General features: G+C 47.2%; 1 protein-coding gene across 1 annotated transcript in view; it reads left to right on the forward strand.

Annotated features, from left to right (window-relative positions):
* The first annotated feature begins 2,992 nt into the window (after positions 1–2,992).
* SLIT3 (slit guidance ligand 3) overlaps positions 2,993–27,515 on the forward strand; it is a 616,264-nt gene continuing 591,741 nt past the window's right edge. The window contains exon 1 of the mRNA XM_057729448.1: positions 2,993–3,299. Coding sequence (XP_057585431.1) covers positions 3,103–3,299 — 197 coding nt within the window. The 5' untranslated portion in view covers positions 2,993–3,102. The remainder of the gene's footprint in view (positions 3,300–27,515) is intronic.

The raw sequence follows: 27,515 nt of genomic DNA on the forward strand, positions 1-27,515 counted from the left end.
CCTGGGTTCTAGCTCTGGCTCTCTCATCCATTAGCTGGGTGACCTTGCACCAGTGCCCTCCCCTCTCTGAGACTTAGTTTCCATGTTATAAAATATAGGGTTTGAATTGGGGGTTCTCCAAAAATTCCAAGAGTATTAAGTATACATGTAAAAGGGCCAGTGATACTGGGAAACTGAATTAAACAAACTTTACGCCAGTTTATTTTTGGACTCTTAAATGCACTTATCTGTGATGCAATCACCAGGAGAGGTGAAGGTGAACAGCATTTCTTACTCTATTTTGCCCGAGGAAGCTCCCCCCCCCCCCCCCCCAAAGAAACATGTGGAACTAGAACACACTTGCAGAGTGCTGGATCAGGTGATGTCTAAGGTTTTTCCAGTCCAAACACTCCATGATTCTGGGCAACCAGTGTCCTGTGCACCTCCTGTTTCTTCCACTTGCCCCTTCCTTGGGGTTGATTGACTGTGGGCTCTGTTCTAAGGTGGCTCGCCCAGAGGAAAGCAAGCTTGAATGCCTGTGAAGTCACTTAAAGGTCTAGTCAGGCTCATGAAGCCCCCTCCCAGCAGCTTAAATGGAAAACACCTCACCCCACCCCAACACGCAAACACATACACACATATACTGTACTTAGAGCCCAGACCCAGGCCGTGCCTGAAGGGATTGCAAAACATGCTCTAGTGTGCATTTGGGAAAACAAAGAAAACCCCACTCTTTTCTGCTCCAGACAGTCTGAGACGCTTGTGCCCTTGGGCCTTTGCCCAGTTCTCTCATCTGCCTCAGTCCTGGTACTAAATTGGTTCAAGGTTTGGAGGAAAGCTTCAGAGGAAGGGATGCTTAGAGTTCTTAAATGCTGAAGTCACCCCTAGACCCTCTATAGCCACCAGAGGGCGATGACAACAGCATCTGTACTGAAAGCTGCTCCCAAGAATAACAGCAGTAAATTGCACCTAATGTGTTTATGAATGATGGAGGGGCTGAAGTGTGTGCGAGTGTGTATGTGTGTGTACATGTACGTACAATTGGGTGCCTGGAGCTAAAACTTTGAAAACCTGCTAAGTACAATAAAATAAAATCTGCACCTCTACTATATATTCACAGGATGTGGTCCAAGCAGTTGAAAGTTCCCTTGAAGGAAAATGAAGTAGAAGGAATCAGAACAGCCTTTATGTGAAAGAAAAGGAAGAACTCTCAGGAGTGTAGTTGTTGTCGACTGTGTGTGTGAGTGTGCATGTAAGCACGCGCGTGCACGTGTTATATGTGATTGAGTGTGAATGTGGATAAGTGTGAGTGTGTAAGCATGTTAATGCACAAGTGGCTGTGTGTGATGGGGGTGCGTGTGTGTGTGTGTGTGTGTGTGTGTGTGTATGCAGGGCTCATTCATTTTTTTCCATTGTGAGCAGACCTCAAGGAAGTCTGGGCAATACTTCCTCCAGTTCCTGCCCTCTCCCTCCAAACAAACAAACAAAATGATTCCTACAAGTATTTATGGAGCCTCTAACACATGCCCCCTCCCCACGGCATCTGGAAAAACTCAGACCTGGCCAATTTCAATGGGGCACTGGAAGAGGAAGGCATTGGGGGCAGAAAGGATGTCTTGCATGCGAATGACTCTTTCGGAAAAAAACACTTTCTCTTCTTTGATGCCCCAAACAACCCAGTGAGGTGGGCCCAGACAGCAAACCAAAGCTCAGAGGTGACATGATTCACCCAGAGTCATCTCAACAGGGAGCAGAAGCTCAAGGACTAGGAGCCTGGCATTGTCAAACCAGGGGTCCAAGGCCCTGCCATCACTACTTTTAGCAGCACCGCAGGCATTGGGGCTGGGCAAAGAAGGACAGGCCTCTGGGTAGGGTTTACCAGCAGCGACCTGAACAACGCTGACGACCATTTTCTTTTCTTTTCCTTATTTTAATAAATTTTACATTAGCTATCTATTTGATACATATTAGCATGTATATGTCAACCCCAATCTCCCAGTCCATGCCCCCCTCACTCGCTTTACCCCCTTGGTGTCCATACGTTTGCTCTCTATATCTGTGAAGATGGCCACTTTCTGCGACACTTGTGACCGCAGGGTGCAGTAGTGTCAATACAGTAAGTAGGTCCTTCAGGAAGAAGTGGGTCCTTGCCAAGATGAGGTAGGACCTTTGAGGATCTTTGTAGATGAGGTAGGGCTACAGCTTTGATGGGCTGTGAAGTAAAGCATGGGTGAATCAGAGGGCCGCGGTCTGGGATCCGTAGTGGCTGTGTCACATCAGGCAAGTTACTGCACTTCTCTAGGCTTTGAATTTTAATCAATAAAGTCGGGGTACTCAAATGCCCCCTTGCGGGCCGGTGTTGGGACAGAAGGAAAGAATATGAGCAGCATGCCTAGCTCAGTGCCAGAATAAAGAAAAACTGCCACCAGCCTGATCAGTCCTTGGCTCCCTAGAGTGAACGAGCCTCGACTCTGGGGCCCTGCTGGGGCTCCGAGCGAGCCCCTCTTCCTCCCGGTTCCCTCTGCCGCCTCCGCTGCCTCCTCCCTTCCAGCTCTCGGTTGCTCCAGCAAAGTTCCCAACTTAGTCGACATGACGCGCGGCGCAGCCAATGGGAGGCGGAGCTGGCGTTTTTGGGGGGGCGGGAGGGGTGGGCCCCGCGTCTCCGGTGTCTGCCCTGCTCAGTGAATGGAGAGAGCGAGCGCAGGCCAGCTCACCCGGCCGCCCCGTGCCCCAAGCCGCCGCCGCCGCGCTCCCGAGCCCAGCCCCAAGGCGGACCTCCCCGGGCGCCGTGCCCCACTGCGCTCGCCCCAGGACCCCAACCCGGCCCGCGCCCCGGGCCGCGGGCCAGGGGGGCCAGGGGGCGCTCGGCACCTGGGCACTCCGAGCGATGCTCAGCGGGGCAGCGCCGGCCCCGCCGATGGAGCTGCTGCCGCCGCTGCCGCCGCCGCCCGGCGCGCCCCGCTCCGCCCGCGCCCCGTGCGCCTGAGCGCCGAGCTCGCTCCTCCTCCGCGCCAACTCCGCCGCCCGCTCCCCAGGCCGCCCGTGCTCCCAGCGCACCTCCGCGGGCTCCGCGCGTCTTGCCCCGCCGAGGCAGCCTCCTCCGGGCGCGGGCCCCTGCACACTATGGCCCCCGGGCGGACGGGGGCCGGCGCCGCGATGCGCGCCCGCCTGGTGCTGGCCTTGGCGCTGGCGAGTGTTCTCCGCGGGCCCCCCGCTGCCGCCTGCCCCACCAAGTGTACCTGCTCCGCCGCCAGCGTGGACTGCCACGGGCTGGGCCTCCGGGCAGTTCCCCGGGGCATCCCCCGCAACGCCGAGCGCCTGTGAGTACCCCCGCCCCGCCCTGCCTCACCCGGGCCACCCACCTGGGTCCCACCGAGGGGCCCCCAGGCGCCAGATCCTTCCTTTCCCCTTGGCCTCACTGGTTGCAGTCTCTGCCTTCACCCTCTCCCGGATCGAGTCCTTCACTCTCTGAATTGGGGGTCTGTGGCTTTGGGCAGGTCTGGGGAGAGAGGTCTTGAGGCCCCCTGTGATGAGCAGGGAGCAGTGTCTCTCCAGGGCTGAGGGTTCCAGACGCAGGGCCAGCTGACAGCTTCCAAGGAGAATGCTGGCAGAAGGCGAGGAGAGGAGATGACACTGCAGCCAGGGAGGTCTTAGGGTGAGGGTAAGGGATCCGCGCTTATTAAAGTGGGGGCGAAGGAGAAAGCTGAAGGGTGATGGGGCGTCAGGGCACGGAGACAGGAGAGAGGGCCCGGGAGACTGACCGGCTTGGAGATCGGAATGGGCCAGCCGCTCTCTGGCTGCCCTTGCGAGGAAAGTTGAGAGTGTGTCTGAAGGTCTAACTTCTGAGGAACCGAACCAATTCAGAGTGGGTGCTTGCAAAACCCGCCCTGCCTGGAGCGCAGCCTCGGAGATGCCAAGTTGCAGCCCGGGTGAATTTTTTATGGCTGGGTTATAAATGCCTCCCCAAACGGGCCGGAGAATGGAAATGCTGACAGCCCTTTAAATGAGACCGAGCGCTATAATCTTACAAACCGCACTCAGCCTCGGATCCTGGGCTTGGCAGCAAAAGGAGAGGCGCTTGGAGAGTGGGGTGGATTGACCCTCGTTTTAACCCCAATTGTGCAACCAAATATTTACTTTTCATATGTCAACGTTTTGGAAACATTTATCATTTTGATCCTCGGACCAATTTCAAAACTTGGACTCTGGGGTGGGCTCTTCCTAGCCTGCAGTTGGGGAGTGGGGAAGGAGGGAGAAATGGTGGAGGGGGTTGGAACTGGACTGGGAACACAGCCCAGAAGTGGGTGAGGATCTGCTCTAGCTGGTAGATTTCTGCATGCCTTGCTCTCCTGCTGCCCCCTTCCCCACATGTCTTAGAGTAGGTGCATGCGTCTTCCAGATTCTACCTTCTTGACTTGAGTCTGGAGGAGAGTGGCAAGAGACTAAGATGAATTGTCCTAGAGTGTGTTATTCCTGTTAATCACCTCCTGTCACTTCACGTCTCGTCCGCTTACTCTTTATGTGTCCCTGAGCGGAGACTCAATAGAACTGCCTTCCTTTTTCCTGGAGCTTTCCTTTGGCTCAAGATACTTTTTTTTTTTCAAGTGCAGTGATTATTCTGTGGGGTTGAACCATACAATTCTAGAGGGTTAGAGCTGAACCTTCATGAATACGTGTAGAAAACGAGGCTGGGAAATGTGAAATGGCTTGCCTAAGGTCACACAGCAAGTCAGTGGCGGTAAATGGCCCAGAATCCAGGTTTCCACAACTTAATTCAGACATTTCTACTACTATACCACTGAAGAACTTGTTTTAGTGGTATTTTTGGAAACCTATAACTTATAAACTCCCCTCCCTCCTCACACCAGGGCCAACCTCGTGAGTTAGTGAAATAATAACTGTAGCTAATGTTTAATGAATGCTTTCTGTGCCTCAGTTTGTTTACATGTGTTATCTTATTGAATCTTTACAACAGTCTTATTAGTGACAAAGGTAATGCTTATTATTTCACTTTACAGTTAAGCCTTTTTGTCGTTTGCTCAAGGTCATGTAGTAGCTAGTTGTGTTTGAATTTGAGCATGTCTGGCTCCAAAGTCAACACCCCCTATCACTCTGCTGGACATCCTTGGAACAAGGGTCAGCTTGGGCCAAGATCTATAAATAGATGGTCCCGGGAGCGGAGCGTTCTCTGTGGGCTGGGGTCTTAGAATAGGTAGCTAGTGCTGCTGCTTCAGGTACACCCTGCAAACATTCGACTTGCTTTGACATTAGCTCTCCTGCTGGAGTCTTGAGTCTACTTCTCTTCGATATTCAGAATCATGTTGCATGTTTGAGACACCAAGGAGAGTGGGCCCCTCTCCTTCTAGCATGTAGGAAGTCTTCCAAAGCTGCAGGCCCAGCATTGCAGCCAGCATGCCCAGCATTGCAGCCAGCATGCCACCATGCTACGGCTCCCAGGAGACCCAGGCAGCTGGGGGCTGCCCATCTGTTCTATCACTGAAGAAACTGGGTAGAGACTGGAGTCCTGGACATTCCCATAGGCCTCTTGCCATCATGGCCACCAGCAGGCATTGGTGGAGCAGGAGGTGCTTCGGAATATCTGAGTCTCATCTGCCTTGGTCACTGATGTCTCTTTGGTTGAGGTGTCTTGGGGTGTTGAGGCTGCCAAGCTGGCTTCTCATTCTAGTCTCTTGCCTCCCCAGGATGGGGCGGGGGGCAGCCTTTACAAGGAGGCTGGGTCAGGGTTACTGCAGGGATGAGGTGCAGCCTCCCAGTAGTCCCCAGTAGTCCATCATCCCACACCCCCTCTCAGTCAACTCACATGTAACGTTTCCATTCTGCAAACTCTTGGTGGGGGGCGTGGCATTTCGGAGCCATGCTAAGGATTTCTTGAGGGAGGAATTTTTCATTCATTCCGCCCTTCGTTCATTCAACAAACATGACTTGAGCGTCCTCTGCGTTCCAGTAACTGTATATAAAATCATGGCATATGCAGAAGAAACCCAGCAATCCAGCTTGAAGAATGTAAGCAAAGGATAGAACAAGGAACTTTCCTTTAGTGAGCCCTTTAAACGTCTTCGGGCTCATTTTTTTCACGTGGCTAAGTTTTGTCAGCACTGCCATCAGATGCTCGGGACCTTCCTAAAGTCCATTTTCTGATCTTGAATGTTTACATTGTGTATTATAACAAAGAGGAAGCGTTTTCTCCCTTCTCTGTTGCTGCTATTCTATCTCCCAAAGAGGCTTTTATGAGGAGGGGTGTGTGTGTGTGGGGGGGGTTGTTGATGCTCTGGTGTGGCTGCCTTCTGAGACCTCGTCCACCCGTGGCACGCCATTAAGGGAAGCGTGCCTGAGGACAATGTGGTCACCATTTGGACTTTGCTTCAGGTCTGGAATGGGGCCTGTTAAATTGTTCGTAATTAAGCTGGTATCAGAGCTAGGGGTCTGTGTTCTAGCATATTCCCCATAATGTCAGCACATCACACAGAGAAACTCTCTGTCGTTTATAAACTACTGACAAAAATTTTTTTTTCGCTCAGTGAGGAGGTGACACCCACAAGAAAGCTAAATAAACGCAGAGAAGAATTCAGTGTAATTTATTATCCATGGAGCAGAGATAGAGGACAAGGGGAGAGGAAGTGAATGGTGGTGCCTGAAACAAAACATTTACCATGGAGCACAGAGTAAACAGATGTTGCGTTTACCCTTCTGAGTACAAAAGGAGCCCACAGATGTAATTCTTCTCCAACCACAATCTCGGCCTGGAAAAAGAGGAGACAGATGAAAATGAACTCTCACGCAGGGCCTCTTCTCCCCGTGCTGCCTAAAGGCAGGCGGAGGCCCACTTCTCACCCGCAGCGAGGTGGTGGCCTGAACAGTGGAGTGGGGCAAGAGTGGACATCTTTGGTTTTTCACTTGGCTCTGGAACATGCTGGAGACTGCTGTATTTAAATAAACATTTCCTGTTTGCGAAGGAATATGGGCTAAAGGCTGAAACGCGAGAATGTGGTAACTTAATTTTCTCCATCACTCCAGATGACGGCAAGCTTCGCCGGTGGTTGGGTCCAATAAAAACCAACACCATGTCATAGGCTTTCCCTTCCTTGACCACAGAGGTCCTGAGGTCAAGTGGGAGACTTTCCAAGATGCTCAACAGCCCAGCCCTGCATCCTGGTACCCTTAGCCCTCGGGGCTAGCTCAGAGGACCAGGGGCAAGCTGGTAGATTGTGGGGCCTCTCTGGACCAACCATGGGGACGTGGCCTTTCAGGGAAGCAGTGTTCTCCTGCCGAGCCTACTGGGCTGGACATGAGCAGCTGAACATAACCGCCTCCAGTGTGCTGTGCAACTCTGAATAGATTGCTTTACCTCTCTGGGCCTCATTTTCCTAAAAGTAGAATTCTAGTACAGTCTGTAGTTTTTCATATATAGTCCATAGTTCACTGGTGAACTGTCAGGGGCCTCTTTTCCATAGCATAGAACAGTGTCTGGCACATAGTAGGTTTTCAATGAGTATGTGTTAAATAAATTAATGGTGAATCTCAAAAGTACAAGTCTTTCTTTAGCTTTTACAAGTGAAAGCTGGGCAGTTATAGATTTGCTTTTTTTTTTTGTATGGCTCAGGGCTACTTACTAGTAACCTATTATATGAGTTATTAAGGGCTTCTAAAATTTGGCTTTCATGAAACTAAAATTACTGCCTTACTAGAGTTACCAAGGACTCATAATGAGTGACCCACTCTGGAGTCTGGTTGCCAGGCATTGCTTAGCAACCTTGCAAAACTCCTACTGTGCACATGCCCATGAAAAGAGCTGGAAATCCTGAACGCTTAAACCATAGGACTTGCTAATCAGCAGCTCATCAGCCTTATCCTGCACTCTCTGTGGCTTCTGATTGCTACTTGGCTTGTATTAATCGATGTATTTGTAGGTTTGCTATTAAGTTTTGCTTTTGCTGAGGAGCTGGGGCCTTGTTTATTTCTGCATTTTTGCCACTTTGATTGTCATTTTGTTTCTCTCCAGTCCTGTTTGTTGTCACTGAGTTCTTCCCTGAAAGTGAGAACAGTGGGTCCCAGAGCTGTGGGATCTTTTGCACCGGAGTGGGTTGTGCAAGACGGTTTCGAGCCCCATGCCTCCTGGTTCAGGCCTAAGCTCTGGTTTGAATTCTGGCTCTGTTACATCTGTGCTGTTGCACCTGGGGCAGGTCACTCCACTCCCCTGGGCTGCTTGTTTAACCCCTTTGTACCATATTTCCATGCCCGTAATACAGTGATGATAATCGCACTGGCCCCGTGGGGATGCTGTGAATGTGGCCCGAGGCAATGCATGTGATGCACTCAGCCCAGTGCCCAGCACGTTGCTTTTCCAACTACCATTCCTCACTTGTAAAGGGCGCAGCGTAAATGTTCCTCTGGGGAACGATGACATGAAATAACTTACAAGAAGTGCTTAACACAGTACCTGGCACAGAGGTCTCCACAAACTCTTTAACGATAGTGACCACAGCTGATATTTCCATTTCTTCATCTCGGGTCCCATCCAGCTGGAAGTTTTGAGATGCCCACTCGAAGTGTGCCTGTCAAGGCAAATTCCTCACCTGCATGTAGGCTGTGCCCAATCGCCTCGTGCCTGGGTCCCTCCCTCTCCTCTCCAGCTAAGCCCAGCTTGGCCTGTGTTCCATAAAGAGGGGATTACGGTTGAAGTGGTTTATATCTTTTCCATGGGCGTGCTGCTTTGCGGTATATTTAAATAAGGAATGCATTTTATTTATTTATTTTGGGGGTTGGATTTTCATGGGGAATTTTTGGCCCTGACTTTTTTTTTTCAATGCTCGTTCCTTCTGTCTTTCCCTAAATACCTCCTTTTACTGACTTCCCGTGTCTGCCTCTGTTACTGCTTTTACTTGAAACAGCTGTATTTACTAGTATGCTCCAACCTCATTATGTAAGGTGGTCTTAACCCTTTTTAGAACTGCTGGAAAAAACAAAAACAACAGCAACAACAAAAGTATGGTTTTTCCTGAGAGGTTTTCTGAACCACCACGAATACTGGATACAGTAGATCAGAGGGTGCCCTGAGTTTTCAAGGCTCTCCATTGTCGGTTATTCTCCAGTCTTCAATTTAAATCCATCTTACCCAGGTGGGAAGAACTCATAATAGGAATCTTGTGCTTGGAGACCTAGTTCATAGTTTGTAACTAGTGCTGGTCTGCCAAGGGCTGTGCTTTCCTCCCCGCTCTCTGTGGTCTTCCTGGTTCTGTTGCTAGTGTCGTATCTGATACAGCCATTCCCCTTGGAAACATTGTCAAGAGCGTGTGATTAAAAATCCTCAGTATTGAGTGAATTGGGAAGTGGGAAAGGAATAATTTTGTGGGTAAAGGTGTGGATTCCAGAGCCAGTTGGGTCACCAGTCCCAGTTTACCATTTAACTAACTGGGTGACCTCAGTTTCCTCCTATGGAAAATGGGAATAATAACACGCCTTCCTAGGATGCTGTGAGTATTGACTATATAGATGGCCTGAATCATAGTGCACCCTGCATAAATATTCCTATCGTGATTACCATGATTCTTCCTGACTGCAGTCTTCCTTCCAGGGCATGCTCAAAATAAAACCTGTTTTAGAAAAATATAGATTTTCAAGGTTGAAAGGGGTCCTTTTGTCCATGTCAACCATGTATAGGTTGATCTTCCGCCAACGTAATTTTGGGGAAAGTGGTCATCCTCCTTTGATTACATTTAGTGGTGAGGCACTCAGTTCTTCCTCCGGCGATTTATTCCATTTTTAAAGGCAGTCCTAAGAGGAAATTTTTCTTTGTTTGGGGGTGGAACTTATCTCCCATTACTTGTTATTACACAGAGCAAGCAGAATCCTTTTCCCAAATGATAGGATTTCAAACGCCTTATTGCTGTTGTGTTTCTCACCACCCACTTACCCAAGTCTTCTCTTTTCTCCCATAAACTTTTATAATTACCTCAACTATTCTGTGTGTGTTAGACTTGAGACAGGCACTCTCCGCATTCCTAGTTATGCTCCTCTAAATAGATTCCAATCCTCTTTGCCTTTTATTCGTTTGGATGAGACCTTCCACTCCCTCACTATCTTACCTTCCATCAGTGCCTGCTAAAGGGACCCCTTCACTTTGGACAGCCACCGCCCCTGGGCTGGCTCATTTTGACCCCACTCTTCACTGCATTCCCATCGTCTGCCCAACCCTCCCTGCTGTTGATCCTATTTTCCCTCATCCCCCATTTGTGCACTTGACTTTTGGCATCTAAGTGCGACACTTTGCATTTGTCCCAATTAACTTTTGGCAAATAGTTTCATTTCATCAGCTTTTCAGGAACATTTCTGTTTTGACTTTCTCTTCTAGCATATTAACCACTCCTCTCCTCATTTCCTCTGCAGTTTTAGTGAGCTTGCCCTACAGGTCTTTATCCAGGTTGTCAGTGTAATCAACAGAGTTCTTTTCTATAATCTGGAGTGCGGATTACATAAATACATTGTCTTGTTCTTTCTGGCCGGGCTAGATAAAAATGTTGAGGTCTTATTGGCCTGTAGCATCTTCTTTCCCTGGGGTTCTGTTGTTCGTATTTTCTCTGGAATGATTTCCTATTAATGTTGAATTCCCCTGTTTGTTGAATTTTCTCTAAACTCTTAGTTTCTTGTAGCCCTTTGCTTCATCCTTGTTCTGTCAGGCTGGTGCCAGAAACCCCATCAGCATGGGATGTGTGTGTATGTGTGTGTGTGTGTGTGTGTGTGTGTGTGTGTGTGTGTGTGTGTATAGGTGTGTATATGTGTGTTATTCTCTCCTGCAAAATAGTTTAGCCTGAGAAATTGGGCCCTTCTCTCAGCAGCATGGCTCAGCCGAGAAGCCTCAGTTTCTCAAAGTGATTTCCTTTACCATCTGGGGCGCCCGCTGGCACAGGGCTCATTTGCTTGAGTAGTGGTTGGAATGAATGTGATGGAGGATGAAGCAGAGAGGACGGAGGGCTTCGGGCGCTCCTGAAATCTCTGTAAATCATAACAGTGACGACAGCAGTCACCGTCACCACGACAGCTCCCATTCATGGAGCCCCTCTTTGTGCCCGGTGCTGTTCTCACTCTTTACTTGCATGGATTCAATCTTTGAACAGTCATGCAAGACAGGAACTCATCGCGTTCCCATTTTACAGATAAGGAAACAAAGTCCGCGAGGCGAAGTAACTTCCCCGGGTGGGAGGAGTGGAGCCAGGGTTTATGCAGGCAGGCTGGTCTCTGGTCTGCGCTCCCACCACTGGTCATATCATTCCTACCCTAAATTAAGTCAGCCCCCTTCCCCGTCTTCTAAACTCAATTCTCAAAGGACAACCAGAAGAAAACAACAACAATGAGATCCAGTTGAATCAACGAAAACCAATTTGATGCAAGTCATCCCAAGAGCAACGCCAATGCTGTGTTCTGGACACCTGGCAGAAGAGCTCTCCTGTCCAGCTTAGGCAAGTAGGTGACGTTTGAATTGGAGCTTGAGGACGAATAGGGTTCCCGTGGGTAGAAATAGGAATGTGGTTTAGATTCTCAGAAGTTCATGGTTGCATGGAACCTAGGAGGGCCTGAGCCCCATTTAAAGTGATAGGAGCTGTGCTTAAGATGTTTTATGTAACAGGGGCATTTAGGGTGCTTAGGGCTGAATCCAGTCTTAGGAAAAATATCACCATGGTTATGTGGCTGATTATTATGATTTTTTAATTTTGGATTTGAGGGGATAAACCCTCCAAGAAAGAAGTTCTGATGAGGCTTCTTGACCAGTATTTCCCCCAATGAGTATCTGCCTAGCTTTTGCCAGAGATCACCTTCCGTTCCAGTCTGGAACCTCACCTTCTTTCGGCCATGATCCCGGGCTCCTGCCACCCTGAGATCAGGTCCTGCTGGTACAGGATGCATATAAGATGCATCCTGGTCGGGGTAAATGTGACTTCACTTTTCATGGTCTTATCACTACTTGCGTGGCCCCAGACTCCTCTTCACTTGTCCAAAATGCCAGTCTCAGTTCCTGACTGCTGATTCATTCTGCTCTCTGGCAGTGGTGTGCCTTGTGGTTCCTGGAAGTCTGCCAGCACATTTAACCACCCACCTTGACTCCCTCTTGAGCTTTTTGGCCTCCCTAGTTCCTGTCTACTACCCGGCATACCCACTCCTCACTCCCCTGCCCTCAATTAGTGTACGCCCTGGCTCAGGTCTGTCTGCATCGTCTGTCCATGGTCCGCTTCTAATCTGAGGTTTGTGGGCTTGACCATGGACCTGTGCATCTTGCGTATCTCTCCTGGAGCTTGAGAGGCTCCTGGCCCCTGCCTTGACCCTTGCAGCTTGGCTTCTTGCCCAATCCTGCCTTCCATGTAGCTCTCCATTGCCTAGTACTGTATTCGGACTTTGCCCATGTAAGCCTCAGTTCCTGAGATTGGATTTCAGGAGGATCTCTGTGGCCTTGGACCTTCATTGGAGACTGGAGATTTCCAGTCCATGGCTGTGTCCTGAAAACAACCTGAGATTTTACCTTCACGGCCATCTGAAGCCTTTGATGATGCCCAGGGTGGTGTGTCGAGGTCTTCTGGGGCTGAACTCCATGAATGAGGAGTTACAATGTGCTTTTAAACTCTCTGCAGCCCAAGCAGAGAATAGAGCAGATTCTTCTGTGATTGATAAGCTCAGCAATGACAATTTCTTTCTCTCAGCAATGACAGGAGAGCTGTCCTGCTCAGAAATGTATTATAAAAGTTTCTGGACCATCTAACACTTTCCTGTTATTATTTTTTCTTCTCTGCATCTCTGCCAAGCTCTAGAATGTAGGTAGAAAGTGTTTTATATATTGGGTTTCGAAGGGGTGTTAATGGGAAACCAGTGGAGAGTACAGGTTGATATGACCTTTAATGAGGAAGGAGTCCTGGTTTCCATCCATTTTTTTAACTGCAGGAACTTATAGGAGGATCTTTCTGAGTCTTAATTGTCTCATCTGTAACCTTTAGAATGGTGGGAATAACACTTCTCTTGTGGGACTGATGCAAGGTTTAAATGAGATCAGATGTCTGCAAATGTCTCCTAAATCTAGTGCCGTGGGAATACCTTACTGATTCCACCCACAGTATCTTTAACAACTAAATCCCGCATCTGAAAGATGATCAGGGTTCATCTTATATTTACAGGTGAGGAAACTCCACGAACTCAAAGGCCTCGCTCAGGGTCACCTATGTTTTTGAACTTTTACTGGGGTTTTCCTTTTCACTTATCAAGATGCAGCTTTTACAGATGAACACATAGCCTCACTCTAATGTCAGCAACTCAACCAGGTGGAGCTGAGGGGATTTTTTTGCCTGAGTAATTAATAAGTGGCAGATTCCCAGAAAGTGGAACCAAATAAGGGGCTCCATGAAGGATGGAGTCGTTTAAAGGAGCTATTTCTTGAGCGCTTACAATGATAAATAAAGCAAGGGAAATGTCCTCATAACCAGAACGGTTCAAAATAATATGGAAATCAATCTGGGCTGTCCTTTCCCACCAAGTGACTGACAAGGCAAAGGCCACCACGCTAGGTTCAGAGAGGAGATTTATGGGGTGACGGGGGAAACGAAGGATGGGACACCAAGCCCTCAGGAGCCGCTGATGAAAGCAAGCCCCACTCATCCCTTTCAGTGGGTACAAACATGTAGAAACACTCACACATCATAAAAAAAAAAAATAGTACAAGTAGAATTTAAAAAAAACTCATGGGGAAAATATTAATCTGAGAACAATTGTATGCGAGAAAGAATTCAAGTATGCCTCCGCAGCTAGCTGGCAAACAGCACAAGTTCTGCATTTTATTAGAGTCCCAGCTCTGCATAGAACACTGACCTTATTTGAGAAGCATTTCATAAATACTGACACACAGCGCAGCAGCGCTCGAGGCCGTGAGGAGACACAGGGCCTCCTTTGGGAGACCAGCTTCCCCTCCTGGGCTGTTCCCGCTGTAACCAGACCACCGGACATTGGCTCCCTGTGGTGCTAATTCCCTTATTCTTCTCTCTTAGGTTTGACAAAGCCGGTAGGAGTTTCCCCAGGGGAAAATGAGGGAAGGGCCTTTGGACCAAATGTTGCTCTTTGGACAGATTTGCCTAGGAGTGGGGAAGGTGATGGGGAAGACAGCTTTGAGGGGAGGAATCTGAGAACTTTCATTTGGCCCAGTGTCTTTTTGGAGATCCCGTCTTGTGCCTGGAGATGTGTGCTCTGTGTGTGTGTAGGAGGGTGGTTCCTGGGCTGCATTCACCTGGCCCTTCGGAAGGGAAGACCTGGGGCTTGCGGTAGCCTTAAGAAATGCATGCTCTACATCTCCTCCTGCTAGAAGCTGGCACTTTCCTTTCCATCTGCTGCCAGCTTACAAGTGCTGAATTTCTGCCACGGAACTCAGTTCTGTCCCTCCCCCTCTCATTTCCTTCCCTAGCTGAGAGGGTTTCAAGCTTTTGAAGTATCTCTGGAGATCATGTGGTCTACCCGCTCCCCACGGATCTCAGCCCACCTGGACAGATACACGTCTTAGAGCCGTGATCGGAGGGGACCTCAGATTTGTGGTGTGAGCTGCCCTCGTGAGAAGTTTGTCCTGCTTTTATTTTAGCTTCGATCACAGCATTTGGTCCTTGATAACAACCGCTCAGAGCCATAGGAAGTCTCTGCCAATCTGGGAAACTAGGGAGATGGAAAAGGGACCAAATCGAGTACCAAAAAATAAGGAATGATATGGAACCAGAGGAGAGAGGCACCAGATGGGTGATTTGGGATTGCAGATCCTGTCCTGAGGGCTTCAAGCACCAAGGTAGCTTGATTAAGGTCTAGAAAGGGAAGACCCCAGATCAGAAAACGAAAAAACCAACCAGCTGGGGACCAGAACTAGAGCATAAATCCAAAACGGGAAGGCCAGTTACTTCATGGAAGTTTTTAATGCCTCTGGTGCCCCTCTCCTTCTAATTACTTCATAACGCAAGATGGTAACCAGTCTGCTCTGTTTACTCTGTTTAGGTGTAGATTTTAATACTTTCTGAAACATTTCCCGTAAGCTTCTTCCTGCCATGTGCCCTCCTTGTATGTTCTAGAAATTTTGCAAAGACCTCAATCTCCTCTGGGTTCTTTCCTGACTGGAGCTGCATGCTGATTCGAGCCACATTCAGCCAGAAAGCTCTCTTCCCGTCTTTAAAACAAGAAACATCTCCTTCTGAGAAGACTGCACTACGGTTTTCTTTGTCCGTGTTGCTAACGAACAAAGAGGCCCCACTGCAAAACAGCATTTCACGAGCCGAGCGGGGCTGATAGCACCTCTTGCCAAATGGGACTGTGTGTAGCTGTGTGGGGGTGTTGGGGGGGGAACAGCTTTGTCGAGAGGAGGGCTGAGGGAGGCAGCTCTGGGGAATTTTTAGCAACTGCAGCATGGTGTAGTGGAAAGAATGTTTGCCTGGGAGTTTGGAGACCTGGCTGTACCTCTGACATACTGTGTGACCTTGGACAAGTCACTTGACCTCTCTGGGCCTCAGTTTCCTCATTTTTTAAGGGGATAAAGGGAGTAGACTGGAAGAGCTCCAAGGATCATTTTAGCCCTATGCATCTTCACTTCTGCGGGCTGGGATTTGGGGTTTAGACCTGAGCCAACATCCAGCCAACCCAAGGGACTTTCTGGAGGCAATAGAGAGGCCAGGACAGCTGCTTCAGGGAGTGGCCGGTCCTTGATTAAGACTCAAATAATTAGCTCAGTTCCACAGTAAGCCTTCTGAAATTAGGAAAGAAAAAGATGTTCTGTTTCAAAAATAGCAGTCGGTGTTTCTTAAAGCTGATTGGCTATGGGCCTTGTAGACTTTCTGCCCAGATAGAATTTCCCTCCCTCTGTAGCAGAGCAGTTTACAGTATTGATGCTGAAATTCGTGTGACCTGGGCTTGAATGCCATCCCTAGCTGAGCAGTCCTGGGTATGTTCTTTAACAACCACCTGCTTCCTTGGGCTGCTGGAGAATCAAATGAGGAGATACACGTCAAGCTTAGAGGACAGTGCCTGGCATTAAGTAATGGCTCAGAAAGCCATTCTTCTGATTACCTGTTACTTCCTGCTTAACAAACCACCCCAAAACTTAGTGTTGTAAAGCAATGGCCTTTTTATTATGCTCTGTGACGCTTTGGGTCGGGTTTTGGACGTGTATCTGGTTCAGTGGGATGGCTTGTCTCTGCTCCCGGAGGTATCAGGCATCATCTGGGAAGCACCGGGAGAGACTTGGATGGGCGGGTACTAGAGTCATCACCAGGCTGTTCACTCACATGCCTGGCACCCAGTGCTTTGACTTGAAGGCTGGGCTCTGCTGGGGCTGTTGACCAGGGTGCCCACATGTGACCTCTCTCTGTGGCTTGAGCTTCCTTGAAGCATGGCAGCCCGAGAGTGATCTGACATCTAACGTGGAGACTCAGAGGTCTAAGAATGGTTGTGTCAGTAAACAACCCAGAAGTTGCGTGGCTTTTTACGAACCAGCCTTAGAAGGCACATAGTATCCATTCTGCTGTAGTCTATTGCTGTAAGGAGCACAAACTGGCCCAGTTTAAAGTGCAGGAACCACTTCTCCAAGGAAGAAGTCCCAAAGAATTCGTGGCCATGTTTAAAAAACTCTACAGCCCTATAATTATCATCATTATTTTCTATGCTAAGTAACTAATCTCCTAACTAGGTTAAAAGCTTCTTGAGGGCAGGAGCTATGTTTCTCTATGGGCTTAGTACAACACTTGTGAAAATAAAACTGTCAACATATTTAAAAAAAATCAAATTGAATGAGATAGGCAGGAGGTTTGGTGGAAAGTTCCTGAGCTTTAAAGCCAGAGATTTGGATTTAAAAAAATTTGTATTTACAATGTGCCCTTTGGCAAGTGACTTGTCTTTCTAGACTGTTTTCTCATCTAAAAGAATGGAGACAGTCATACCTATTTCAAGGATTGTTGTAAGAATTAGAGAAATACCCAACACATAGTTGATGGCAGTGAACCTTGTGAGGCATCCTGGCCCTGTGGCAAACACGCAGATGCTCACGCTGGCAGATATGGTTTCAAGACCGTCACTTACTGTCACTTGACGACAGACAGGTCCTTTCATTGTTTGGAGTCTCAGGAACCTCATCTATAACGTGGGTACAATTATAATAGTAAGTACCTTTTAGGGTTATTGTGAGACTGAGAAGGTACCATGTGTTAAATCCCTGACACTTGGTCGGGATTTAACACGTAGTACCTGTATATTGAGTAACCACAGTTAACAGTTATAGTTCTCTTGTTTGTATATTGATTCATCCATGAATTTATGCATTGGACAATTAAATATTTAATTGTAATTATATATTTAATTACAAAGTAGGCTCATTTTTCAAGTCCCTGCATACTAGGGTCTGTTGATGCCTAGATCTGGAAAGAAAGCCTCACAGGACAGAGAACTGGCTCTATTTGAACACGTCTGCAATTGAATTTTAACCGCCCTTGTTCTCTTTTGACCCCAGAGCATCCCCCTGGCTTCCTCGAATTATAACCATTTTTCTCGGACGTTTCTTTTTTCCTTTGGGCCTATCCTCTTCCTAACTGCTGTGTAACTACGGGCAAACATGCCAACTCTTACCTGTGTCTGTTTTTATTGTTGCTTTTTTAAAAAGCATTATTTTTCTGGCTCAGAGTTGGCAAAATCTATCAGCCTTGTCTGTGTGGTGCCAAGCCAGGACACCAGATTTCATTTTTCCAGGTTGTTTCCGGGACCTGAGCTCTGTTAAGAGCCTCTCCTTCTCTTCCCTAAGATCTTCTAAAATCCTTTAAAAAAAAAGTCTAGATATTCTGATAAAATAAATTGACCTTGTTCTTAGAAAAATGCACAAACACAGTATTTTGCAAATGATTTTGAGACCGTTTTTGGCCACTTTTCCAGGTGGCAGTTTTCTTCTGAATGACCCTATCTATTCAATGATTTTGATTACATGGGCTTCCGGGTTCTTACTGCATTCTACTTGAAGTTCATAGTGTACCTGTGAGACTGTCTTACGTCTTCTCGCTTAATTACACAAGTCCCTCCATCCCCTCCATCACGGTAGACCTGTTGTGTTGTGGCTGCCCAGGATTCAGTCTTGCTTCCTGGAGGAATATTGTATTTTGCACCCATGGGATACAGCCTGGTGGATTTGTAATCAGGGACCTTGACTCCTCCTGGTCAAGGGATGAGCTCATGACCCAAGTCAGGTCTGCTGGTGCTTCCTCCTTGGAATTGGCATCTGGACCAGAGGGACAAAGAGATTGGACAGGATGTCTTGCCATAGCATCTAAGCACTTGTGCAGGGACGAGGCGGGCTTTGCTTTTCCCCAGACCTGTTTCTAAGATTCCCATTGAATCCAGTAGACCCTGATCACCTTCTAGCGAATTCCTTCTTGCTCAAGTTCACAAACTTACAACCAAATAACTAACTGAGAAAGTCACAAGACAGCAAACTTCTGGGACAAAGTGGCATAATGAGAAAGATTATGCCTGGCATTTGGAGAAAGGCAGACCCTGGTTTGAATCACAGTTTTACCATTTACCAGCTGCGTGCCCTTAGGCAAGTTGACTTTGCTGGTAGGATGTCAGCATCATTGTAAAATATGATAATGAGTCTTGAAATCCTGATTCTCAAACTTGGTTGCATGTTGGAATCACCTGGGGAGATTTAAAAATTACTGATGCTTGGGTCCCATCCCCAGTGATTCTGATTTAATGATTTTGAGGTGCTTCTCGGATATTGTGATTTTGTAAAGCTCCCAGGTATTTCTGATGTGCAGCAGTGCTTGAGAAAACTGACCTAAAGAAGCATTCCCAATTATAAAGAATATTAAATAAATTATATAAAACACTTAGCATTATGTAGGGATTGATAAAAGTCACTCTCCTTTCCTTTCCCTGCTTAAGGTGAACTAGAATAGCTTGTTTTTGCTTCTAGCACCATTTTCTTTGTTTGGAGTAGTCATAGCAATACATGACAACCATGGTGCAATGTAACCCCAATGATTTCTACCATTTGAGGTGAAGGCCAATCATAAATGTAGCTGGAATTATAGAATATACAAAAATGTGAGTACTTTCACATCCGTAAGATAACTAGGGCGAGTTCAACAATGCTTTGTGAGAACGTTCTATGGAATAACTGCTATAATGGATAGACTCGAAATGATCTATAATTACTATGGCAACAGCAAAATGGAGTGATGTCTTCCTGAGGGACCTGGACCAGGACCTGAGAGGATCCTTTCCCAGATCTGCCCTGCAACTTGCTGAGTGACCTCGCCTCAAGCAGCTTCTCTCTCAAGTTCTCAGTTTCCCCAGATCCTTCTTTCCAACCGGTGCAGCTTCAGCAGTATCTTTTAAGGAAATATGTTAATGTGACAATTGTTGAGACGATGAAAAGATTCTATAGGAAGCAGAGTGAAAGCAGGGCCTTGAGACTCTCAGAGGAGATAATTATCTGTATATCTGTATGCTGGTTCTCCCATCTGCCATCCCCCTCTTCCTCTACCCCACAGCCTCTCCTATATTTTGCCATGTAGGAACCTATCCAAACCTCTGTCTTTATAAAGTCTTTTCTACAAAGGAGATGCAAAGGGAAGCCTCCATCTACCCAGGGCTTTTCGACCTCAGTACAGTTGACATTTCAGCGAGATGTTTTGTTGTCACTGTGGGCTGTCCTGTTCATTTTATATTTAGCAGCACCCCTGACCTCTACCCACGAGATTCCAGCAGCACCCTTCCCTGGTCTGACAACCAAAAAAGCGTCTCCAGACATTGCCAGATGTCCCCTGAGGGACAGAACCACTGTCCTGCCCGATCTCAATGAAGTATGTTTTAATTAGTAAAGTAGCATTGGATCTCCCTGGTGGTCCAGTGGTTGAGACTCCATGCTCCCACTGCAGGGGGCATGGGTTTGATCCCTGGTCAGGGAATTAAGATCCCGCATGCCGCCTGGCGTGGCCAATAAAAAAAAAAAAAAAATCCGGTATCCATGTGTATGCATAGTGGTTAATCTCTGTAGTGCCCCCAGGGATTTTCTCAGACGTCCATAAGCCTTGTGTTCATTGTCACTGATGGGGGTTCTGAGTTACAAAGAATTTAATAGTAAGAGTAATAACCACGGCTACGATCTATTGGGTGTTTATTATGTATCATGTGCATAGCTAAGTGCTGGATATATTACATTTTCTCAGTTAATGTTTACATTGACAGAGTTAGCAAATCCGTGGCCAGTGGGCCAGAACCAGTGCTCCAGAGTGTTGTGCTTGGCTCACATGGTATTGACTCACATATTGGTGTTTGTGTGTGTGTGTGTGTGCATGTGTCAATTTCTTGCCAACATTTTAAGATTGGGTGAATTCATATAAAAATCCATCTCTGGCTTCTTTTTAAAAAAAATTGGAAATTTTGGCAACGGGGGTGAACTTGGCTCGACGGCAGTGACTAGCATTTAGATGAGGCATGTCTCCATTTCACTGCAGTCCCCTCCACTCCCTATTGTGACTCCAACCCTGAGACTGTGTCAGCTGCCATTTGGCGTCATGGTACTTTTCTTCTGCTCAGCCCATCTTCCCTCATTGATATCATCTGCCAGGCTCCTCTAGGCTGTCATATTTGTGGCTCCTTCCTTACATTACACCACACTGTGTGGCATATATTACCGTTCTCATTTTAAAGATGGGAAAACTGAGGTTCAACCAAAGGAAAGCTCCTGTCCAAATTCATACAACAAATTAGTAGCGAAGGTGGGAGTGAAATCTAAGCCTTTCTACTGTGCCAGCATTGCCCTGCCTGGCATCACAAAGTAGCCGCCTGTAGACTGTCCCTGCATCCTGGGATGCTCCAGCTGGGTCTTCTGCATCTTAAGGTTTCCTTGGAGAACCAAAATCTCAGTGTCCTTTTGCTCACCAGGAAACCCACATGTCGCCGGGATGGGAAGAGTGTCCTCTGAGTGTAGCTCCCAAGTTGCATTTTTCCTGCGTTTGTGCCACTCTTTGGTCTGTGTCCAGAAGCTGCTCACACACTCCCACGTAGCTGTGGGGCCAGCTGGTGTGTGTGCTTCTGCCTGAGACGAGGCCGCTTGCCTGCGGGGAGGATGTGATTGCTTTAGGAAATTAAGTGGGAGTGATTAATTAGGAGATGTACTGAGGACTCTGGAAAGAAATAGCAGAAAAGGAAAAAAAAATTGGAACCCTAAATACAGAAAGCTTCTGGCCACATGGCTAAGGAGACTGCATTCAGTGGAACTGAAAGCATTTGGTCCTGTTTTTTTGTTGTTGTTGTTGTTGTTGTTTTTGTGTTTTTTTGCTGCTGTTGCTTTGATAAATAAGGATCCTGTAAAGAACCATAAAATTGGCTGGTCCAACCTCCCTTTTCACCAAATGGCAAATGAAGGCTCAGAGAGGCTACCAGGAGAAGCTGGCAGCTTAGAAAGAACAGCAGGGCTTGGGACTCAGAACGACCAGTGTTTGAATTGCTGATGTGTTCTTGCAGGATGTGTAATCCCGGGCAAGTCTCCGAGTCTCGGATTTCTCACTGTGAAATCAAGGTAGCATTGACTATTGCCAAGGGCTGTAGCAAGGCATTAGCGAACAAAAGCAGGCACAATGACTGCTAATAAGTAATGTGTGCCAGGCACCGTTCTAGCGGGTGGCTTGTGTTTTCTTACTTTTTACAACAGTCCGTGGAGTTGATACTATTATTAGCTCATTTTGTAGATGAAGAACAAAGGCACTGAGAGAATACATTATTTACTTCTCCCAAAGCTAGTAAGTGGTAGAGCCAAATTTCCAGTGTAGTCTGAAGCAAGAATCCACGTTCTCAACCGCTAAGCACTCCGCCTCGTATGCATGTGATAAAATGTATAGATTACATTATATAATCAGTAAATAAAATAGGACATTTATGCATGATATAACTTATATAATTAAATTATATATTAAAGTAATTACTATTAAATAATTTATATATATATATAAAACGTATTCTATTAGGCTGAACCCTATGGAATTGTCATTTTTGTTGCTAGGAAAGGTTGAATAGTAGTAATCTCATAGAGTTCGTCCTAATATATGCTACACCAGTCACAGAAATTTCTCTTTCTCTCACCTTCCTCTGCAAGTTCCTAACTCTGAACCTCAGTCTTTTCCTCCACAAAATGGGGCTAACCTCCCTCCCAAGTGGTGCTGCTGTACTGCGTAGGTCAGACAACGTGTGCAGAAAGCACCTAGCACAGTGCTCAATAAGTAGGATCCATTGGTATCACCTGGGTGCAGCCATGGTTCACCACACACCTGTAGGGTCCTGCTCTGTGGCACTCCTTCTTCCACCCCCAGTGGCTTGGCTTTTAGCTTGAGGGTCTTCATATGCAATAAAACTTCCAGGTTACAGGTGAAGTATTGGGCCCAGGAACTGTATCTTTATTCCATGGGACTTTCATACTTTGAATACGTTTCAGTCAAATACAAAGCTTCCTGCCAGGCCAGGCTGAATGCTGTTGCCTTCCACGCACATGAGAATTACAGGGCTGCCACCAGGAAACACCACCCTGCCCAGCCTCACGGCTCATTCCTTCTGTGTGTGCTCTCGGGCCCTTGTGGGACAGCCCTCCTTGCTGTTCTTAGTGAATTTTTGGCTCGCCCATCCACCTTCTCTTTGGAAACTCTACCCAACTCCAGTCCTATCTGTGGATTTTCATACAGTGAAAGTTCTTTCTGACCTCTTCAGGTGGGGGTTCTAGGTCTTTGCAGGAGAGCTGTGGTGGTGGCCCCACGCTCTTCCCAAACCCCTTGCCAAAATGAGATGGGTGGCCCAAGCAGGGAAGAAACAAGGCTGGATTCCTTGTCCTTAGTCCTGGCAGTGCCTGTGGATGGGTGCTCGCCTGGAAGATCATTAAGAGACGAAGTCTGCCCTCCTCCTGGAGGGAGCCCCTTCCGTTTCCCCAGGGATCTTGGGGATCAGAGGCAGTACCTGAAGGGGGTGGGGTTGTGTGGGTCTGTGCACTGATACTGGAGCTCCATAGTAACAATAAAAGCTGATTTTTATTGAGACCTCATGTTGTGTCAGGCACTGTGCAAAGTGTTTCTTATTGTTTCATTGAAACCTTACAAGGATAGGATTAGGTCTGAACTGAGGCACTGAGAATAGTTTCCCGTGTTCACACATGTGCCAGTGGTAGAGCTGTAATTCAGGCCCGTCTGTTTGATCCATAGCTTTGATTTCTTAACCACCCCACTCTATAGCTTATAGTCTTCTTACTTTTGAGTTTCCACCAAGTGGGCTCCCCTGACTCTAAAGCAACAGGTTTTACTGATTCCTAGACATGGAAAAAAAAATTGCAGAAAGATGATGCAGATGGTCCCTGAATTAAAGCCCCGAGATACTTGTGGTCTCAGTTGCTGCCCGGGTCTCCTTTGTGAAGCTGGACTTGTTTGTGCCAGTTCCAAATTCCATCGGTGGAAGAGTTGCACAGGACATCAGATCCAAGGGAGTAACACAGCACTGTTACCAGGAGAGCCCATCCATTCATTCATTCATTCAGCAGAGCTGTACTGAGTGCACCATGTGCACCGGTGATGCTCCGGTGAACAAACCATTTCTTATCTCACTAATTTTCTCTTGGTGAGAAAGCAACCTACTATGATGGCTACAGTCAAAACAATAAAACAAAACCCAAGAACTCAGAAAGTAATAAGTATTGGTGAGGATGTGGAGAAGTGAGAATGCAGTGTAAAATGGTGCACCCTCTGTGTAAAGCAGTACTGCGATTCCTCAAGGAGTTAAGCACAGGGTTGCCACGTGATCTAGCTATTCCACTTACTTTTGAGGAAGTTTATACTCAAAAGAAGTGAGAGCAGGGACTCAAACAGATACTTGTATGTCAGTATTGCATACTGACAGAGCCAAGAGGTGGAAATAACCCAAGTGTCCATCAACAGATACGTGCGTATGATGGAATGTTACTCAGCCTTAAAAAGGAATGTAGTTCTGATACGTGCTGCGACCAGGATGAACCTTGAAAACATCGTTAAGCAAAATAAGCGGGACACGAAAGGACAAATATCATGTGATTCCACTTATTTGTAATGTCCGGAATAGGCGGATTCACAGAGACGGAAAGTAGCTTAGGGTTATTAGAGGCTAGTGGGAGTGGAGACTAGGGAGTTAGTGCCTAATGGGTACAGAGTGTCTGTTTGGGTTGATGAAAAATTTTGGAAATGGTGGTGATGATGGTTGTGCAGCATTGTAGATGTACTTAATGCCACTAAACTGGGTACTTAAAAATGGTACATTTTATATATATTTTACTGCAGTTTAACAAAAATGATCTCATCACAAGAGAAAGAAAACGTCTGCTTTGTAAAGGGGCAACATCTTATAGAAATCCCTCTCTTATTCCTCTCAGCACCCGGGGCATCATGCCTAGCACAGGCCTGGTGTGTAGTAGATGCATATTTCTTCTTTTGCTGAACCAAACTGGGAACAGACTAATTCCATTTGTAGTCGGAAACGGCAGTGAGGCTGTTGAGTGTAAATTTTACTGCCATGGCAACTGTGGAACACCAAGATGATACATATGAAAATGCAGTGATATTTTTGGCAGGCGGGGTCAGCTGAAGGTAACGTAGCCCATTGCAGGTAAATATAAGGTTTGAGGGAGAGTGAATTGTTAGTAATTGTTATAAAAACACAGAATCCCAACCAGGCTGTCCTTTTTGTTCTGGGCAAGAGCATCCAGGCAGTTCTCTGGACCAGTTGAACCAAAGGGCGTGAGAGGGTGAAGTTGGTATTGGACTCAGGAATGTTTGCTAGATGCTCTCAAGGGAAGACAGGAGGCCAACCACTCTTCCCTCCATTCAATCAGGATACAGTTGGAAACCTCAGGAAGAGGCTTTGTTGGTCTAAGGATCTCCTTGACTGTCAGCGAAGTCACAGCTGGTATCTGGGAGGAAGAAGAAAAAGAAGACCGCAGTTTGGAGTTCAAGGGAATAGACCTGGGAGGAGGGGGAAGGGATTCGCCTTGCTGTGTTGTTTCATAGACTGGAATGCTTCTCTTCTGCTTTTAGAAGAAAATGGTCTCTAAAAGCTGATGTGAATTGTGTGTTGCATTCAGTTGTTCTCCCTCTGTGTTCAGGCTGAGGTAACCATTTTTGGACTGGGAAGGAAAGTCTTTCCCTCGCCTCCCCTCAGATACCCCTGCCTCCTACCGATACACACACAGATACACAGACATGCAATACACATGCTTAATCCTTATTCGCAGGTGAGGAGCCGGGTCCCCCATCCTGTCCGCAGCCCACCTGTGGCTTCCCTCTTCCAGACTTAGAGCTCTGAGCCCTCTCCCTTTCTGATGTGTTGTGACACAGTGGCACCATGAAAGAGCCTGGCCCTCTGACACGGCCACTGGGCAAATCCCATTTGGAAAGGTCTTTAGGCAGCCCTTGGGGGAAATCTGGAGATGATTTCCTCGTAATACAGAGACCATGGGGTTTAGAATTAGGGCTACATTTGGATCCAGGCTTTGACACTTGATAGTCATATAACTTTGATGAGTCACTAAACTTCAGTTTCCTCATCTGCAAAATGGGCACAGGGATACCTATGACCCAGGATTCATGGACGCAGCACCTAGACGGAGAAGCACCTGCACACCACCTGCAAGTAAGGCAGCTGTGCACTCCATGGCAGGGGTTGCCATTACGAGGAAACCAACAGCTATTTTGTGTCGTTTGGTTCTAGCACTAGAGTGTACAGGTGCTGGTCTGCTTGAAAAATCCCATGCAGCCATTGTTTAGCAGTGGTCACGACAGCACCCAGCTGCGTGCCGTGATACCAAAAGCTAATGTTTACAGATCACCCCCTGCATTTAAAGCACCAAGGGGCTTTACACACGATATCATGTTCATTTCTTCCCCCAACTCTGTGATGTTGGTACTATTATTATACCCATTTTTAGAAGCAAAAACTGAGGTTTACTGAGGTTAAATGACGCACCCAAGACCACTCAACTAGTAAGCACTTGAACCCAGACATCTGACTCCAGAGCCCAGGTGTGTAACCAGCACACTGGCTGCTGCGACACAAAAGCCTTCCTTGGTATCACTTTGGAAGCTGAGCCAGGGAGATGCCGGTCTCAGGACTTGCCATGTGTTCTGACCACGCAGTCTCAGAAACCCTGTCTTATTGTGAAAATCTCTCCATTTGCCCATTGAATGGAGTCCCCATTCTTTTTTGCTTTTCTAAGCTTGCCACACTCAGTCCCCATCAATCGTGCATTAATGAGTTCGTTCTTTCATTTATTCCATCCACATTCATCTTGCTGACCAGCTCCTTTGTATCGCGACTGCTAGTGCTGGAGATCCTTTACGGAGTACCTACTAGGCCCCAGGCACTGTCGTGGTGACTTTTACACATTGTCCAAGGTCCTCTTCATACAACTCTCTATGATAGACCTTCTTACCACCTGCTGCTTTTTACTGCTTCACAGTGAATGAAGCAAAGGCCCGAAGGGGATTAAAGCAGTTGCTTAAGGTTCCCAAATTATGTCAGAGCCAGGATTCAAATCCTTCAAGGCCTTCATCAACACTAGACCCAAGCAGTTGTCTCTCCTTTTCTAACCCCGATAGCATTGATTAATCTTCCAGTTGAACAGGCATCAGAATCACCTGGAGGGCTTGTTAAAACACAGATTGATGGACCTCACCCCCAGAGGTTCTGATTCAGTAGTTTGGGATGAAGCCCAAGGATGTGCATTTCTAACAAGTACCTGGGAGATGCCAATGCTCCTGGCCGGAGGACCCCACTTTGGGAACCGCTGCTGTAGTCCAAGTTCTTTCAGGGCAGGGCTCCTGTCTTTGTTTCTTCTCTTGCGTTACACACTGCCTGGCATGAAGTCGTTGCTTGGTATGTATTTGTTATTTTTGAATTGTTCGATTGCACGTTCATTTTTGCTATATACTGTGTTGTGTTTTTATTTCTAGATGTGCAAATTCTTAGGCTTTACCATTTAGGATTTAAACTCCCGGGGATCAGGAATTTTGCCTTATACTTTTTAGCACCTTTCCCAGAACCTTTCACACACTGGGTGTTAGGTACATGTCGGCTGGTTGATTGGTGATTCAGAGACCAACCTCATTAAGATCCAAATTGCAAGCCAGTTGAACTCTGGGAGTATAACTCTTGAAACAATCTGTCCATCCCTAGAAGAGGACTTGGTAGATAGTTGGTGATAAGTAGTGTTTGTTGAAGGAATATCACCAGTCTCTGTGGCTTTGTGGCCAACAGCCTGAGGGTCTGCCTGCTATCTTGGGCCCAGTTCCAGCTTGGGAGCTCAGCCTCAAAGCATAGGTTGCTGGATGGAATTTTCCAGGGCATTCAGTTCACTTACAGCAATGATGCTCAGTCCTCACGGAACATTGGAATCACCTGGGGGTGCTTTAAGATCCTATGTATGCCTGATACCTACCCTGAGAGATTCTGATTGCATTGCTCTGGAGTGT

This window comes from Hippopotamus amphibius, chromosome 1, assembly GCF_030028045.1.
Source record: "Hippopotamus amphibius kiboko isolate mHipAmp2 chromosome 1, mHipAmp2.hap2, whole genome shotgun sequence".
NCBI classification, from domain to species: domain Eukaryota; kingdom Metazoa; phylum Chordata; class Mammalia; order Artiodactyla; family Hippopotamidae; genus Hippopotamus; species Hippopotamus amphibius.